Below are 19,451 nucleotides of genomic sequence, written 5' to 3' on the forward strand. Positions count from 1 at the left end.
CTCTCTTTCTAGTCCCTGTCAGTACTCTTGCTGCAGCATTTTGGATTAACTGAAGACTTTTCAGCGAGTTTTTTGGACATCCTGATAATAAAGAATTGCAGTCGTCCAGCCTGGAAGTAATAAATGCATGAACTAGTTTTTCAGCATCACTCTGAGACAGGATATTTCTAATTTTAGAGATGTTGCGCAAATGGAAGAAAGCAGTCTTACATATTTGTTTAATATGTGCGTTGAAGGATATATCCTGGTCAAAAATGACTCCAAGGTTCCTCACAGTATTACTGGAGGCCAAGATAATGCCATCCAGAGTAAGAATCTGGTTAGATACCATATTTCTAAGATTTTCAGGGCCGAGTACAATAACCTCAGTTTTATCTGAATTAAGAAGCAGAAAGTTAGCAGCCATCCAGGTCTTTATGTCTTTAAGACATTCCTGCAGTTTAACTAATTGGTGTGTGTTACCTGGCTTCATGGATAGATAGAGCTGAGTGTCATCTGCATAGCAGTGAAAATTTATGCTATGTCTTCTAATGATACTGCCTAGGGGAAGCATGTATAATGTAAACAGAATTGGTCCTAGCACCGAACCCTGTGGAACTCCATAATTGACCTTAGTGGGTGAAGAGGACTCTCCATTTACATGTACAAATTGGAGTCTATTAGATAGATATGATACAAACCACTGCAGTGCAGTACCTGTAATACCTACAGCATGTTCTAATCGCTCTAATAGGATATTATGGTCAACAGTATCGAACGCAGCACTGAGGTCTAGCAGGACAAGCACAGAGATGAGTCCACTGTCAGGTGCCATAAGAAGATCATTTGTAACCTTCACTAAAGCTGTTTCTGTGCTGTGATGAGCTCTGAAACCTGACTGAAACTCTTCAAATAAGCCATTCCTCTGCAGATGATCTGTTAGCTGTTTGACCACTACTCTTTCAAGGATTTTTGATATGAAAGGAAGGTTGGAGATTGGCCAGGTTACTGAAAAGGTTACAAGAAGAAGAAACATGGCAAAGACACAAAAGTTTGCTGGGAAATTACAATTATTAACATAAGTCAATGTTTTTTAGGCATTAAAACAAGGTAGTTATGTTTAACTGCTTACTGGGATGAAATTCTACCAAGTCAATGAGATGGTTTGTGAAACTGGTTCTTGATTTGATGATATAAGTACTTTTTGAAACTTCAGACATAGCTATTAAATAGTTGCTTAATGATGTAAGATTTAAATAATTCCTCAAGTAGCTAAAAGCGAGCTCAATTTATAAAATTTTGTTTGTTGTCATCAAGGTGTTGAACTGTATTGTGGACATGGTAGAAAAGACACGGCGGTCAGTGAGCGTTCTCAGACGATGCCAGGAGTCAGATCGTGAGGAGCTTAACTACTGGAGACGACGTTCGAGCGAGCAGGAAGACCCGCGCAAAGGAGGACCGGCATCTGCTCCATTCTCCAAGACGCACAGCCCTCACTCTTCTGAGTCAGGTGGGTACCGCTGTTTTTTTGGGTTTCGCTTTTGTCAGGGACCAATAACTTTTCATTCTTTACGCTTGTTGCTTTACTACAGTAAATGTTTCATGATTTTCAGAAAGAAGCCAAATTTATTTAATCCTTGATGTTGCACATGCTCTAAACTTCATATTTAACCTGCTAGTAACATGTAGCCATGCAGAAGCCCAGTTTTTTGGGGGGTTAATTAATTAATTATCCCTTAACATCTACTATGTTTTGGGTGTTGGAAACTGCTTTAAGGATTAACAGTTCAATTCAGTTTAAAAGACTGATGTTTCCATTTCCTTTTAAAAGTTTTATTTATTTTGAGATCAGTTCATTAAATGAACTTTAGAATGGGTAAGCAAATGTCTTTTCTAAAGAAATATAACCATGGGTTGTTCACTCTGGGATAATGATGCTAGATAAACTACAAGCATTGTGAATAATAGCACATAATGATCGGGACATCCTGAGATTAATTTAGGCGATGCAAATGTCCAAACTCATTTCTGTTTCATAGTCATTACATCATCTAGTGGTCATTAATAGAACTGCGCTGAAGTCACACGTCAGCGTGTTAGTGAGTCCATCCACAGTTAGTCCCTCAGTCTGCTGTGTACTGGCAGTGTTCTTTCTGCGTGCCAGCCTTGCCATCCCCCTGCTGCTCCATAGTCACAGACAGGTGCCAGGATTGGCCTCCGCCATATCGGCCACAGAAGGGCCGTCCTGCCGTCCTGCAGGCACAGAGACCCAGAGCTAGCTGACTCGCCAGAGCACCATCTGGGCTCCCAGTCGGAAAGCCTGCCTGCTTGCCTAGGCTTGGTCTGCTATAGTGGGGGTGTATAAAGGCTTGGTGGAAGAGAAGGGATGTAAATGAAGGCAAAAAGAGAAAGAGGTGGCGAGATCAGCTGTGAGTGATGGAGAAAGAAGCGGAAAAAGGAGATAAGAAAGGCAGCAGTATTAGAGAGGCAGAGCCCAGTAGTGAGTTAGGAATGAATTACAATTCAGGGAGACAGATTTGAGGGAAGAAACAGAGTATTGACACAGCTTGATGGTCTGCATTTCTCTCCAAGCCAAACACATTCCTTTCTGAAGCTGTCAGATCGCAGATCCGTCCAGGACTCTGATAACTAACAATAACATTGGTTGTATGGCCTAGATATTCGGAATTGTTTGCACCAGTGACAGAATAAATGTCAAGATGACAAAGAAACTATTACTGTCTGTCTATCAGGCCTTTTTTTATATGCCCCCATCACCTTCCAGGAGTGTCAGCCCCAGTATAAATAAATGAAAATAAATAAATATATGAAGTTTCAAAGCCCCGGCAGGTGCTAATTGCTTCCGTCTCTGCCTCCCCTGCAGACTCTCAGCGTGATTTTGCTCCACGGCCAGGCTCAGCATATGTTACAGATGAAATCTGGAGAAAAGCTGGTAAGAACATGAAACAAAATTAGTATAAAGACTCAACCAGTTGTTGCATTTACAAAGTAATATTTTGACACACTTAGCAGATTGCTGTGTGCTTTACTTATGCAAGTGTGCACAGTAAAAACAAGGTGAGCCCCACCTAAATCTCTTGTCTTCTCTGAACTGTAGAAGAAGCGGTGAATGAAGTTAAGCGTCAGGCCATGGAAGAGGTTCAGAAAGCTGTAGCAGAGGCTGAGCAGAAAGCATTTGAGATGATTGCTGCTGAGAGGGCCAAGATGGAAAAGACTGTGGCTGAGGCCAAGCGGAAGGCTCAAGAAGATGCCATCATGGTCATTAATGAACAAGAGGACTCCAGTGAGGTGAGCAAGGACTGCAGAGAAACTACAGCAACAAGATACATATATGTATATATATATATATATATATATATATATATATATATATATATATATATATATATATATATATATATAGATAGATAGATAGATAGATAGATAGATAGATAGATAGATAGATAGATAGATAGATAGATAGATAGATAGATAGATAGATAGATAGATAGATAGAGATAGATATATACACACACACATACATACACTTAAATGTCCAAGTATACATAATTTAGAGTTGCAGTCTTTTGGGCATTTTTAATAGCAATTACAGATTAAAGTGGAAAAAGGCACTGTGTTTATAGTGATGATTCCACACATAGATTTTTCTGAACATGTTGAAGGGCCTCACATGATTTAGTAAAGAGTCCATATGGGATTCGGTGGGTGGGCAGAAAAATTACTCAAAATGAATGCTTTAGTTGCTGAATCTGCTGAGACAGCTGTATGCATACAAGTTCACAATGATTACTCCAATTTATTGCCGCGTTTGCTTCTGCTGCCCCCAAATGGTCCAACAAAATTACTGTAGTTTTGTTTTGTAAGGGGTTTACTTAAAAATTAAAGAATACAAATGCAGTTTGTACAAGTGAGAGATAGAAATGAACTATATCTTTCCTCTCTCATTAGTGTTGTTGGAACTGTGGTCGCAAAGCTAGCGAGACATGCAGCGGCTGCAACGCCGCTCGCTACTGTGGGTCTTTCTGCCAGCACAAAGACTGGGAGAGACATCACCTCATCTGCAGCCCAGGACTTCAGGCTCAACCCAAACCGGTTTCTGCAAGCAGAGTGGCTGCCGTGGCTACAGCAGCATCGGCCGCCACCGTCGTGTCTCCTGTTGGTCTGGCTGGGGTCAAAGTTCCTGACAGTGTGCCTTCAATCTGCAGTCCAGGTGGGGAGAAGGCTTCAGTCGCTTCGCGTTCATCCACTCCCTCCACCCCTGCCTCGGCCCCTGAGACGAACGGACACTAGGAGGCAAAGGACCTTGGCGGTGCATGTGTCACCTACCCTCTTCAAAAACCGGGAAGAACTGAAACAGCAGCATGAGGGAACTATTTGTGGGTTAAGTTAGGATAACAGATTTTTCAACATACTCTTTGGCAGATAAAAAAGGACAGATTATGGATGACTGTTTGAGTGATATGTCAACTGGGACTTTGGCTTTGGCAAAGAACAGAAGGACTCCTCTTGAATGCATTAATTGGATGAACAGATCTCCCTAGCAGATGGAAACGTGTTTCTCATCGTCCAAAAACCAAAATCTTGGATGTGTGAGGGGTGGAAAAAAACTGATTGATCTCCGTTTGTTCTCTGGTGGCAGCGTGGAAGTTATGAAAGGGAGGCATACGAGAACAAACACAGGAGATTAAAGAACAATGAGGTATAAAGATATTTCCCCCCATGTACCAATATCCTCACTTTGATGTGTATAAATCTAAGCTTGGGAGGAGGTGGTGGTAATTGTAAACAGTGTAATAGTACCAGCGCTAAAACATCTGTCTTCGTCCTGTAGGAAAAATCTGACCGTAGACCACGGAAGAGCCGTCTCCGCAGCTCCGGTGTATACATAAATATTTGCTCGCCAACTTCTTGTCAGATTATCATATGTGTGAATGTGTGTCAAAGAGTCGTGCTGTCGGTGAATATTGTAAAGCATATGATTATTTTTGTCAAAGCAATACTGAAATATTGTTCAGGTATTTCAAGACCTTTGCATCACCAAAGTCGCTAAAGAGAAAGTTATTGTAATTGCTTGTAACTGTGTTTGTGAAAAAGAGATAATACTACACTAACGCCCACACGTCATATTTACTTTAAAAAAAAGTTAAACTCTGGTCATTACTTTTTTTTGCCATTTCCAATCATTAGAAGGAACACAGGCAAAGTGATGGTGGTGGATCCAGTAAGCACAGAAACATTCAGTTTGGGCTTTTCTCTGGCTGCAATTTCACTTTGGCACTTGTTCATATCACCAGCTGTGTATGGCAGGTCAGACGTTGCTCAGAACACCTCCACCACTGCAGTATTTGCATCAGGGGACAGGAGTAGTATGCTTTCCAGCACCGTTTCCAACAAATACAGGTATTAAGCTATGAAAACTAAATCCGTTTCACTTCAGCTGAAATTTTCACTGATGCTGATAACGCTGTGGTGAAGGTGCAGAGCGCTGACTCTGTCCCACAGAGAATCTCAGGAGCTTAACTGTATTTGTATGTACAGACCGTTCTTGTTCTTTTGTAACAATGAAACCTTGTATAACTTGACGGTTAGGTGAAAGTCAGATGTTTAGTGAGGAAATTTGATTTATGGTACTCTGCTGTTACAACTGAGACATGCTTGTTTCCATTTGTTGTAAGATGACTTTGTAAAGAATATTATGAGAGAATGCCTTTATTTTGTGAGCCACGATTTTTCCTCTTCATTCTTTGAACATGTTTCTTTTGTTATGAGACATAACTTCATATGGAAATCATATCTTGACATGAAGTATGAAATAAAGAAGTAGAGTTACTTCAAAGCGTTTCCTTGATGTTTGTGCTCATTTTTAGAAATATGCAAAAAAAAGTCTTCCTGCTAATATGTGATAAAGTAAAATGTGTCTATTAATACAGGTGTCATATATACTCGGTTGACACTGAATTAAGAAATTCTCCTTTTTTCACATAATCACAATCAGCTGCAAATGTTAATGTACGATATTAGAGAGTAGTAGTGAATAAAACAGCTATGTATAAAATATGACTACATAAGATATTTGGTCATGATATAAGGTATTTTTCTACAATTAGTCAAATAATAGATAATAATAGCAGTAATGAAAGTGCTAAATTGGAGTTCTGAGGTTCTTTCAAAAAGCTTCATGACAGTGAATTTTACATCCTCTTTGTCTCTTTATTGAATCATTCAGTGAGTCCAGTTTAAAAATGCAAGACACATCTTTGAAGTCTGAAGGTACAAAGTAATGAAGTAAGCTCTTGGTGAGAATGGACTACTCTGAAGTGGGTTGAGTTAAAGTTCTGCCATGTATTATGTATAATGTTTTCCACCTTTGAATTCGATTAATATTCTAGTGATTTTACCGAAGAACAAATGCTGTAGAAAAAAAAAGTGATCACGGGAGATTGTGATTCAACGGTTTTGTCATTGTCACGTTTAAAAAAATGCAACTTAAAATAAAGAAACTGAGATTGATGCAATAACACACATTACCACAAGGTGGCAGTGTAATCCCTATGTTGATAGTGAAGCCTCTTGATTTCGGTTTAGAAGATTCGGTATGTGGATGAGTCCATTGCACAATTGCCGTTGTTACAAAAGTATATATAAAAAAAAAAACTACTAAAAACATGCAAAATGTTGTTCGATATATTACATATTACCAGGAAACAATATTTAAAGCCTAGAAGACAAAATGTCAGTTGGTCACTGCTCTCTCATCTTGTAACTAAAGTCACTATTTGCAAAGCAGCTAATAAGCAGAGTAGCTGCAAGGAACACTGAAAAGCAAACTAAAAAAGTATACTTTTAATCCCGCCACATTATATAAATCATATATTTCAAACCTAAAACCCTCGCTTGACTGATGCTATGATCCTTATTGTCAAAGTAGCTGCAAGAACTAAATTATAGGCACAATATAGACAATGTTCATAACTGCTGACCTTCCACTAAGCAGGGATTTCTGTTCGTTTGCCTTGTCTCACTGACCTTTAGTATTGGTACTAATAGTATGATTATAAAGAGATTTTGTTGCTCATTAGTTGAAAGGAAAATTAAACATTACCTCATCTGTACACGTAACAGGACGCTCAGTATATTAATTCCCAGTATAACTGGGAATCAATAAAGACGTTTATGTGTACTGTGTAAGAGCACTCCCTATTTAGATATGAAACTGTTTCCGCTGCTTCTGTAAATACTATTCTTTTGTTCTGTTTTGCATATCCAATATTATTTTTGGACTAATTTTCCATGAGTTTCTAGCTCTTGCACTACAAGTATGCTAGAAGAAAAAGTAGAATCAGCAAGCAATCACAGTTGTGATAGTGTCAGACTGTTTGTGTACATGTGCCAGTCTTTGTTGTGGATAGAGGGGCATCTCTGTGTGTGGTTAGCTTGCTTCTTGGCTCTCTCACCACACTGTTGTAGTGCTTGTGGGGAGATACTGGCTTAATTATGTGTCTGGTTTCTGTCCCAACTTTTTGCCTGAGGCATATTAATACAAATCACTTAGGATTCATCATCTTTTTCAGAACTTTCCTTAGAGACAACTCACATTCCCTCCTCCATCATAGTCTGTCTGCCCTTTGATAAAATTTGCTAATGGTTTTTGACAGCACGCTATTATCAACACTTAGTATTATTCAAGGTCAGCGGTGCTTTACAGTAATCTACTCGGAAACCCGTTTTTGTACTTTGCTAGTGCTGTGCTTGACCTGCATCAGCCGCTGCATGAAATTTAGCTTCATATCCTAATCTATGTAAATCTAACTGCATGGGCTAATAAATTCCACTCATAGCAGAACCCAAGTGAGTATGAGTCTTTAAGTCAACGAGGACAAGTGACTCAGTATTTCAGAGGCAAGATGCCCTCTGAACACGTTACCTCCCACACAATCAAGTCTCCAGCTTGAAAGAAATGGAGATACTGAGGCATGAAATGGGACAACAGCTGTTGCTTTTTCAACTTTGGCCCCAAGCCTAGGTATTTCTGAGCAGGTTACAGCTCAAGACGGCAGACATACACAACAAATGTACAATGATTGATGTATAAATCTGTGAAGAGAATATTTTTATTTTTATGTAAAGCTTTTTTTGTCTGTTTTTATTTGGGGGGGGGGGGGGGGGGGGGTTAGAGATCAGGTTTCTAAGAGAAGACACATTGGCAGACAATATTTAAAATTTCTGACAGTCATACCTTTATTATTTTGTGTTGACATTGTTTAAACTTTTCTGCTATCCACCATAAACCAGAAGGGAAAAATACAGAGAGGTGGCACAGGATTTGACTTTGGGTGCCTTTTGAGTGTTGCCTTCAGTAAAAGAACGTAACATAGGTGGGGAGGGGGGACTGAAAAGAGAACAATGAAACGGGACAACAGATGTCGTTTGGTCACCTTAGCCCTAGCCCTTGGCTTTTTGAAGTGATGAGCTGTGTTTGCACACATCAGAGCCAAGGGCACCTGCCTGAAAGAGCATAAAAAGACCCTTTTTTCTATGCTGCTCTGAAGGAGATGAGCATAGAGAGGCGGCAGCAGCATTATTCCAATTCAAAATAACAGTACAAGGTTTTAAATTTCACTTTGGCTATTCATTGGTGTCCCTTTCAACACAAAGAGAAACATGTTTCACAACCTGGAATTTAATTAAAGGAAACTAGTACTTTAGTAAAGAAATGATAGAGTACATGAATATGTTAGAGCTCACTGTCCATCTTTTTGTTTATTAAAACCATTGCAGTGAGTAATATTTCAAACCAGAAATATTTATAAACTAAAACCTATTAAAATGAAAGAAGCACTCTTGAGCTCATGTTATTTCTGTATCATGCTGGCATATGTAGTGTGACTGCAATGAGAAATCCCCTGATACTCAAGGGTTGTATTCTGAATGAATAACACATACCCCTGTGGTTTCTGTATATACATTGCTCATCCACTGCTTGCACAGAATCCCAATTGTCTGTAAAAATGGCATAGACTGGGACAATCCCTGCTGTACCTCAAAAATAGACAATAAATAAGGTGACCTACCTTATTTATTGTCTATTTTTGCATCCACTGTCTGTGCAGTAAAGAATCAGCAGAACTCATATCTCTTGTGCTGCAGGAGTTAAAGAGGAGCTGGATATATTCTGTTGAAGACTGCAGAAGAAATGCTGATACTATCTTTAATAAACCTCAAAAATGCACAAATCAAACCTCTTGCATATAGTGATAATTTTGGTCAATTCAGTGTATTGACGTTTATTAATAAATTAAGTATTTCTACATCTAATATTTGCCATGGGTCTTCAATTAAACTAACACAGAATATCCAGGGGGCTAAGGGGGACCTTTTCAGTCATGTTAAAGAAGAAAAACCCAGATACCATCACTGCCTTCATCATCTGGATAGGGAACTTCCCAGACTGGAAGTTGCCAGAATGACAGAGATGTTGCTGAATCTATTGTACCTGAAATAGCTGGGTCATGCCCTGGTCATGTTACACATGAAAAGGAGAGCTATTGAAGTTACGTTCCAAGCTCTAACCTGAGCAGCTATGACCCTTGTAGGAGTGAGGAAAACTCCACCTGCTGACTACCCAGTACTCAGCTGGAATATCCTTTCATCAAAGGTTACTCCTGAAACAGGCAGGAAGGTGCTGTTTGCATAGCACAAGGCAAATTGGTAGCTGTCTTTTGTGTCCAGTTAGCTTTAGTTTTTTTTGGTCATTTCTGGTCTTTGTACTGTGAGGGCTTGGTTTGTATTGCCAGCAGTAAGTCAAACTGGGCAGAGGAGGATGCATTTTGTCACAACTTCTCTTCATAATATTTATGGATAGAATTTCTATGTGCTGTCACTGGGTAGAGGAAGGAGGCTTTGGTGGTTTCATCTCGGCTTTTTGGAGATCATGCAGTTAGCTTCATCAATTCATGACCTTCAGCTTGTACTGGGATGTTTTGCAGCTGAGTGTGTGGTTTTTGTGGCAGATGAGAATAAGCTCCTCCAAGTCCAAGATAATAGTTCTCAACTGGAAAAGGGTGGAGTGCCCACTCCAGGTAAAGGATGAGTTGCTGCCCAAAGTGGAAGAGTTTAAATATCTCCTTGTTCATGAATAACGAGAGAGTCGAACAGGAGATTGACAGATTGGTGCTGTTTGCAGTAATGTGAACACTGTAATGGTCTGCTGTGTTGACCAAAGAGTTGAAACTGAAGCTGTCGATTTATATGTCAATCTACATTCTGACTTTCAGTGATGGCCACAAGTTCTGGCCAGTGGCCGAGAACGTAAGACTACTGATACAAGCAGTAAATGAGCTTCCTCTGGGTTATCGCTCAGCCATAAGGTGAGGAGGCAGAGTGAGGTGGTTTGGGTATGTGACCGGGATGCCTCCTGAGAGCTTGTCTTGTGTCTTGTCCTAGGAAGAGGAGGTGAAAAAGCCCCAGAGCAGACCCACAACATGCTAAGAAGATCTGTGTGTGTGTTTGTGTGTGTGTGTTTATTTCAATTATTTTTTACCAGTATAAAAACGACCCTGACTAGTTTCATCATATAAATACAACACAGAAAAAAGTTTACTTGAAATTACTGAGAACTGAGTGATACCAGAATCAAAGAATGTTGAATAAGCTGATAGGTCAGCAGCCCATGAATATAAAATACGTTGGTACCGCTTCACTCATTCCAATTACTCTCTGCCCATGCTATATCATTTTCAAAATCTGAAGAACAGATACAGCACAGTATTTTATAACAGTTCTATTAAAGATGCATACAGAGGCTGCAGTTTTTGCGGGAGAATTTAAAACAAGGAAAAAATAATATTTGCAGATTATCCTTCACTATATGTAAAAAAAGTGTATTTTGTTTGGGCTGACACTGGGAAGATGGAAATGTTTCACTTCAAACATCAACGTGCTTTGTTTTCTGTCATAACAGCAATTTTTTTTAAACACACCCTTCGCTCGCTACCATAATAACAGTGGATGTAGTGGTGACACTCACCCCTTGGCATTTTGAAAAGCTGAAGTGGAATGGGGGTGGGGGTGCATATCCTCTGAGCCTCATTACCACTACATATTCATTCTGCTTTAACAGCAGACAGCCTGCCTGAGAGGAGGCTTGGGATGAGATAGGGCTTCAGTTTGCCAGCATCAGTCTTGCAATCAAATATTACAGCCCAGCAATCAATGCATGGGACCTTTGAACACATTTGTGTTCACTTACAAGTATGGCACAAACATTTTCCACAATTACATATTTGTGTTGTAAAAAGACACTGGCTGAAAGGAAGGTTCTGGACTGATTTTGATTTAGAGCTTGTAATAATCTAATTACAAAGGAAAAGGAAGCATACACATTACATTTCTTTTAAACTTTCTGTGTGTTTCTGTGTAGATTTAAAATACTACAACCACATGTTGTTGGAAACCACTGGAGTGAACTTTGTAGCTTAGACGTTTCACATTTGGATGAACTGGGTCGGGCAAGTTTAAATTTCAAGTTCTGTCCTTATTTCAGATCACTGCAGGAAGTTCACGGTTCAGGGAACACTGATAGTAAAATTATTGCCAGAGGTAGAGTGAGAAATTTGGATGCTCCCTATTTGTAAGCCTCACAATTTCCCCCTCTTCTTGTCAGATTACCATATGGGTTATTTGAATTCACCTCAGTTATGTTCAGACATATCCGTGTCTGCAATCAATTCAGACACAGTGGGGTGTCCGGCTAAAGCATCATCAATCGATGTTTTTGGATCTACCACTGAATCAAATTATGACAAAGCAATTGCAGAGAATTTCTTAGCCAATTAAGCCACTGACCTTTTCTTTAAAGTAAGCAAAGTTTTGTGTGTTCAATAGGTTTGCTAACATGTCAGCATGTGTTGCGTTCTTGTCATCTTGCTGGCTGCTATAAGCTGGTGAACCTAAAATACCACATCATCAGAAATCAACGTCATCAAAGTTCATGTAGTCATTTTTCACTCATTTTTTCCACTCTTTCAGCCAACATCAACTCCTGATGGATATATATATATATATATATATATATATACTGCTCTTTAGCTTGTTCAATATATTCCCTATCTAGGCTTCTTTCCACTGTTAAGCCAGTTTAAAGACCTTTCATATTGTTTTTGTTTATTTATTTTTGGTCTGGTGCTTACATTTTTCCCCCCTCTTTCCTCTGCAGATCTATGATCCAGCTATTTGAGAATTAATGAAAAAAAGCAGCTGTTATCTTTCATTTTTATTAAAGTTGCTTTTCAGTCATTTAGCTGTGTACATTGCCAAACCAAAGCACAACATAAATATGAATATATGTAATTTCTATATGTACAGATAGCATAAACTCCACCATCATCAAAATAAATACATGATACATTAAATACATTTTTTTCTTTTTATAACTTAGTGATACAATGAAATCTTCTCACAAAGTATTATTTATTTTAAATATGCATGTTTTAAGATATTTTTACATTTGAGACTGATAATGTGTCTCAGACTGAAGACTGAAGAGATGCACTGCAACTAATAGCAGACCACTAGTACACTGTATCTAGCAATAGAGAAATGTCAGGGCAGGTGTGGTAGTTTTAATAGCATTTTTGGCATTCTGTGCACATAATAGTAGGATAGCAAAATGAAAAGAAAAAAAAAACACTGCTACACTATAATACAGCATGTACAGCCAGCATGTGGCCACATCAACATGCATGTTTAGGCTACAGTAACCTTTCATCTCCTCATCCTCTCTGCTTTTTCATCCTTATCAATTGTAATCAACAGTAAACAACTCATCAAAAAACACAAAACCCTACTGGTATTGTAATCTCATTCCAATTTGGGTGTGCTCTAGTAGCCTACATTAGCGTCTTTTTGGTTTCCATCCATTGGCATAATATCAGACAAGCACTGCAAAAAAAGGGAGGCCATACCACAATTGAGACAAGGGGGAGAAATTCATAGAATGGGTTTTGCATTGCAGAGAATCAGTTACTTTCAAGTCAATAGTAGCTAGTGTGTGCAACTATCTCTTTTCATAAAGCGGCACAATAATGAGCAGTCCAAGACGGGAACATGAAAAGATGCTGCTGGAGAATGCTGGATGACGCCATTGTCTCTATCTCCTGTTGATTTCAAACACGTGGATGTCTTTTGAAATGTTCTGTATGTGTGTGTGTGTTTGTATGCGTGCAAGAGTACATGTGGGTGGGTGGGTTGATGCGCCAGCGTGCCTTTGTCCGTGTGACAGTGTAGGCAGTAGATGTGACATTCTGGATTTAGTTGCTAGTTGTTAGTCATAATCCACCAGGAAGCTGGAGAAACACACATAAAATGAGAAAGTTTAGCCAACTCACACCAAAATGATATACAATAAAAGGTCAACAGTGTTCAACATTCAAACAGTCTACTCCAATTTTTGTGTGTGCGCAAAGGCTGTGTTGCTGTTTCAAACTGTCCACTGATTTTATGTTTCACCTGGTGAGTTTTTAAGTCTATAACTACTTAAGATGTAAATAGATACCTAGTTGTAAATCAATAAAGTCTGGCAGTATAACTATGACTTTCAGACAACTGACCAAAGAAAAAGAAGAAGAAGAAGAAGGAAAAGTGCAGAGAAAAAAAAACAGCTTTTAGGGTCAGCAGATTGTTTTGTTTTATTTATTTTTAACTTTATTGATTCCTAGGTCGATCCCTTCCTCCTCTTCTTACATTTTATAAACTATCCTCTCTCTTCCGCTTATCATTGCCATCTGCCCTCACAAGAATCCCCCAGCAACCAACACCTTAGAAGCAGCTTAACAGCTACTTGAATAAAAATACTTTTCTTAACCCAAACACACCTCTTCGCATAGGGCATAAAGAGTTACATATGAAACACCTTTTTTTCCCTCAAAAGTAATGAACAGTAAAGAAAAGTTAAGTAAAAGAGTTTAATAAAGTGCAGTTATACACGTATTAAATACAGTCTTATTGCTAATGTGTGAAGACACATTTCCCAATGGCCTCTTACTTCTAGTCATCTGAACCATTTTCAGTGTAAAGGATTATGCCTGTTTCCAAACCTCTGCTCTAGCCTCAAGGCATAACATAGTATTTGTACTGTCACCTCATAGCAGGCAGGCCCTGGGTTCAAATTCACCAGCTACGGGGAGCTTAATCCCACCGTGATGCTTACCCACCAGGTTGCCCTAGCAACCTGTAGATGGTGTACTCTACCTCCTTCCCCATGACAACTGACTCAGTGGCCACAACAGTTTCTTTACTGTTGTGAACCTTAAATTCGAACCCATGCTTCCGAGCAGTGTCATTTTAAAACTGGTCTTGAGCTACAGTTCTTCAGGCTCTCTGCAGGTCGTTGAAAGTTTTTCTTTGGACATTGGCTGCTTTTTTCACTCATTTTCAGTCCAGTTCTTTTACCATTTACAGGGGAGTGTTTTTTTTTCTTAACACTAACGTAAAAATCATCACACAGTTTGAGAGGCATAAAATAACAGTTTTGCACCAATAGGAGATTCCCAATGAGCTTTAGCCAAAAAGCTGGCATATCTCAACAAATATCTACAGCAGATGAATAGTAACTGAACATCATGTCCTTAAGAAACTTTTTAACATGACAATGATCATAAACTTACTGACAATCCAATTAAATAATACCTGAAAAACACACAATGGAACGCTAGGACTCATTGACAGACCTCCCCATAGCCTGGACCTCAACATTATTGAAGCAGCGTGAAATCATCTTGACAGAGAACAGAACAAAAGGCAGCCAACATGCAAAAAAGAGCTTTGAATGTCCTTCTAGAAGTCTGGCGAACTGTTCCTGAAGACTACTTTAAGACATTGCCAGAAAGCTTACCTAAGAGAGTTCACACAATTTATACCAAATACTGACTTTTAAGCTTGTTAGAATCACTCTGTTTTTCCCTCATGTTTGGTTTTTCTATGTATATTTGCACATTTCAATAAACCGCTGAACCTACTTTTCTTTTTCCTAAAAAAAGAAATGAGGGGTGGCTCAAGATATTTGATCAGTACTGTATGCCTATAGCAGCAAGCTTACGTGACATACCAGTCAGAGATGTGGATGTAAACAACTGTGTACGGTAACCTAGTAACAAGCACAACCCATACATCCCACACAGTTAAATCAGCACTGCAATGGAGCTAAGAGGCAGAAATAAATATTAACAGCATTGGTTTCTGAAGAATTTTTATTTGTTTCCTGTAGCTAGTTATTCAAATGTGAAGACGAGAGGAATTAGATGAGACCCACTGCAGCCTCTGCTGGACTTTTCCATGTGTTGAGGAGTCAGCGATGTGATGACGAACAAAGTAAATATGTGCGTCACACAGAAAATCGCTTTTCTAAATGTGTTCATAATTGACTTTTTGTTTTTTATATTTATGGATGTGTCTGAAAGAAAACAGGCATATAATAATAATGGATTGCATTTATATAGCGCTTTACAATTCCACTATTCATTCACTCTCACACACTGGTGGAGGTAAGCTACAGCTGTAGCCACAGCTGCCCTGGGGCAGACTGACAGAAGTGAGGCTGCCATATCGCACCATCGGCAGGCAAAGTGTCTTGCCCCAGGACACAAACACCAAAACAGACAGAGCTGGGGATCGAACCAGCAATCTTCCGGTTACAAGATGAGCTTCCCAACCCCCTGAACCATAGTCGCCTCAATATATTTCACACTTACCTTATCCTGATTTCTGTGACTTGCAAACATGTTCTTTAGTGTTTGTCTCCTTTAGGATAGTTATAGAAATCCATTATTTTTCATTATTCAATCCATTATTTTGCACTGTAAATGAATTATTGTCTGGAATTATGAATGTGCTCACATATGCACAGGGGGACACTTTAGGGCACCTTAACACATCTAAACCTAATGTATTAACTTAGTAAACACCTTTAGAGTGATTAACACAGTAACTAAAATTACTTTCACCTAATGTTAAATGACCACAGTACTAGTTACAGGGATACCAGATACAGGGGTGAATAGTTATTTAGTATGTGCACCTCGAAAAAGTATTTTTTATTAGTTAGTATCATCTGTTCGCTCACACCAGTAGCGCTAGCACAGTGAAAATCATAAATAAAATGTAGCTTCACTTCTGATAAACACAACATCAGTAGCAACTATTTGAGTTTTGAGGGAAAATGCTCCATTACTCCAAATACTATTAAGCTCCAGTCACACTGGCCTTTGAAATGGTTAAAAAAAAATCACATATATGTTGCTGTCTGTTGCTTATTTGTTGCCTTCTACATACACAGAAATTCACATTAAACATAAATTAATATTAACTATTTAGATTCAGAGTCTAGCTATAACCTCCTTCACAAACATTGACATAGCTGCTGCAGGACAACAATTTAACTGCAAATTGACATAGAAGCTCAGCAACCTCGCTTTTATATATGAATATAACAAGAATACAACCAGTTGAGATGAGTCCCCAAGTGCAAAGAGACTCATCCTAGATGTGTTGTTGGTGCAGACTAACACAGATTGCCTGCAGCGTGCGCTCTGGAGGCAATTGTAAATTATTTCTAAGCCAATCTCTCTGAAAGTGATAGCAGTTTGTCCAAGCTGGCCTGCAGCTGTTTAAAGACTCCCATCAGGTCCTGCCTCCCTGAAAATGGTGTCCTAGAGATCAATGGTGTTGCACAATCAATGTCCAAGCAACCAGTTAGTCGCCACAATTACTTGTAATTGGTCGCTATATGCAAAAAAATTCAGCGATTAGTTGCAAGGTGATTGCCAAACTATTTTATTCTAGAGTGATAGATCCTTTGAGTGCATTCATTTCTTGTATACTAACTGCAGAGCCAGGTGAACAGTGTGAATGTTTCACTTGTTTCAGACAAAATGACTGCTGACATGATGAACACCAAGTCTTTAAAGCCATGCAATGTAACCCGGATAATAGGAGCACAATATATGATTTACACTTCTCATATCCAGGGAGGTTATTTTTCTAGAGAAATCACTCAAAAAAGGGGAAATAGGGAAACTGTTTGAGTAACCTGGCCAAACAACTGCCCTGAAATCATCAGAAGAATGACAGATCATAGAACCAGTGACCAAATGGATATAAAGAAAAGCAAGAGCAGCTAGCACTCTCTCAGTCGGAAAAAGTCTAAAATGCATCTGCTTAGATGCCAAAAATGGACTTATGAGTCATAAATGGACATCATCATCAACCAGCTCAAACATATCTTGATGTATTTAGACTATAAATATCTTCAGGGTATTTTTCTAGGGACAAGCACACATATAAATCAGATTTAAACTGACAGCATAAATATATGTGGCTTTCATACAAATATTTTCACAGTTTTGGAGGTTTGGCCACATTTTTCATGCACTGATTGCACATTAAGCAGAGATTGCAGGTTTTCTAGAATAGTATCATTTTAGTTTCACATACACTACAAATTCTGCTCTCCCAGTCACACATATACAAACCTGGGAGCAACATAGTGGATACTACTTCAGCATCCTCCAACATGTCAATAATGCAGCGTTGGAAGTCTTTACTGCTGTTAGACTGAAGATAGCTGTGGACACAGACAACAACAGAACAAAACAGACCTGTGTGTCAATCAGCTGTTGATTTCTGTTGAAATACATCGTGGCAGACTTGATATTAATTAAAATATCAATTTTTAAAAAAATCTTTCATGTACATATTAGCAGCAAATAAAACAACAGTTTATTGATTTTATCTGCGGCATCATGTTTTAAAGGTTTCAAAAACTGAATAAATATGAGCACGTGCAAAGTTATATGTGCTCAGAAAAAAATCGCTTATTACTAAAAGTCTTTTGGATTTTTTTCTTAAAATGTTCCAACTGATAAATTAATATATTCATTGATATGTGTGCAGCACAGATACCCTTTAAAGCATTTAAGCTGCTTTCTTGTGTGTGTATGTTTTAGTGCGTCTGTGTGTCTGTGTTTGAGTATGCGAACTGAGAGCTGGGCCATCTGCTCATCTTCAGTGGTGGGGAACATTTCCATCAAAAAGTTAAGAGTGCCAAACCGTCTGCCAATATCTAACACACAAACGCACACGCATGCACACACAAACACACCATACTGACCTCATCCAGGAGAGGCGGTCTTGCCAGAACTCATACATTATGTAACACGACTTTCCCGGGAGCTTCTGAACGGACACACTGACAGCAAGATCGAGAAGAAAAGTAGAGTGGGGCAAGAAGAGGATACAAAGTGAAACAGAGTTTGCACTCAGCAGGGATAAAGTACATGAAAACTTTGAATCTTTTGAGGGATGTCATTAAAATTAGGCAAGACAAAAGCACAACATTAAAACCTAAGTTCCAAAGTCTTGTTTTAGTTATGTAAGAGATATAGTCACTTTTTGAACCAGTAAATTGTTATTACTTTAGACATGTAATTTGTATTATGCTGCTCAAAGTTATGGACCACGTATACTGGCAATGGCTCAGTACTCCAGAAGTTTTCACAGCAGCAGAGTCCCATGCTTTGATTCAAACATGCATTGCTTTTCCTGGAAACTAACAAGACACTCACTGCAGGTTGTCAGAGTGAGCTGAGGTGGCATCAATGTAGCTCTTTAGAACTTTCCGGAAATTGTCCAGATCAGCATCAGTCACTGACATCTGCCTCTGAACCAGCAGGATATTCTGTTGGCAATAAGACATCAGACAGAGAAAGGGATAAAAAAAAGAGATTAAATGACCAAAGATCTCACTCTGTGTGTTTGTGCCCTTGTATGTCTGCCTTTGTGAGGACCTTTTTGAGATTTGCACGTTTAGGATGATGACATTTGTTTAAAGTCAGGGCATTTAGGTCAGCTCTTTGCTTAGGACTTAGCGTTGGGGTTCACAATAGATTATTAGACGAGACGTTTAAATTAGGTTAAGGGTAGGTTAGCATTTGGATATGGGGTTTAGGTTATGCAGTATGTGATACATTTGGTTACAAAAATTAAAAGTCAATGCAGGCATGAGGATAGATAGCATCAAGATGGATACTTTCAGAGCAAATATGTACTGATATCACCATCAATCACACCAGATGACAAATAAATTCAAATAGATAAGTGTTATTTCACTTAGCATTACTCTCACTTTAGATACTTCAGTAGATTTGGTTGTGAATGTTACCGAAATCCTGGTTTTAATGAAATTCATAGACATTTCACAATTTAAAATACCAGAAAGTGATTACAGAATACTGATACTAGAGCTGGGCTACAATACCTATGTTGCCATGACTCCTCAGTTTTGATTTTCTCAGTACTTTGCCACTTTCTTTATATACTGACAACAATAGCTGAAGGCTTTTTATTCTGAAAACATATCTCAAGTTTCTTAAATGCTTTCCATGGCAGTCTATCGACTT

At 38.8% G+C, this 19,451-nt stretch overlaps 2 protein-coding genes across 3 annotated transcripts in view; one reads left to right on the forward strand and one right to left on the reverse strand.

Moving 5' to 3' along the window:
- The window catches only part of cbfa2t2 (CBFA2/RUNX1 partner transcriptional co-repressor 2), a 37,775-nt gene extending 31,981 nt beyond the window's left edge, over nucleotides 1-5,794 (forward strand). For both annotated transcript variants that reach the window (XM_063473456.1, XM_063473458.1), the window contains exons 8-11: nucleotides 1,297-1,489; nucleotides 2,864-2,932; nucleotides 3,098-3,288; nucleotides 3,949-5,794. In XM_063473456.1, coding sequence (XP_063329526.1) covers nucleotides 1,297-1,489; nucleotides 2,864-2,932; nucleotides 3,098-3,288; nucleotides 3,949-4,290 — 795 coding nt within the window. In that variant the 3' untranslated portion in view covers nucleotides 4,291-5,794. The remainder of the gene's footprint in view (nucleotides 1-1,296; nucleotides 1,490-2,863; nucleotides 2,933-3,097; nucleotides 3,289-3,948) is intronic.
- Nucleotides 5,795-12,272: 6,478 nt separating this feature from the next.
- necab3 (N-terminal EF-hand calcium binding protein 3) overlaps nucleotides 12,273-19,451 on the reverse strand; it is a 38,366-nt gene continuing 31,187 nt past the window's right edge. The window contains exons 10-13 of the mRNA XM_063473461.1: nucleotides 18,618-18,730; nucleotides 18,164-18,241; nucleotides 17,526-17,617; nucleotides 12,273-13,343 (exon numbers count right to left, since the gene is read on the reverse strand). Coding sequence (XP_063329531.1) covers nucleotides 13,315-13,343; nucleotides 17,526-17,617; nucleotides 18,164-18,241; nucleotides 18,618-18,730 — 312 coding nt within the window. The 3' untranslated portion in view covers nucleotides 12,273-13,314. The remainder of the gene's footprint in view (nucleotides 13,344-17,525; nucleotides 17,618-18,163; nucleotides 18,242-18,617; nucleotides 18,731-19,451) is intronic.

This window comes from Pelmatolapia mariae, linkage group LG5 (genome assembly GCF_036321145.2).
Source record: "Pelmatolapia mariae isolate MD_Pm_ZW linkage group LG5, Pm_UMD_F_2, whole genome shotgun sequence".
In the NCBI taxonomy this organism is placed as follows: domain Eukaryota; kingdom Metazoa; phylum Chordata; class Actinopteri; order Cichliformes; family Cichlidae; genus Pelmatolapia; species Pelmatolapia mariae.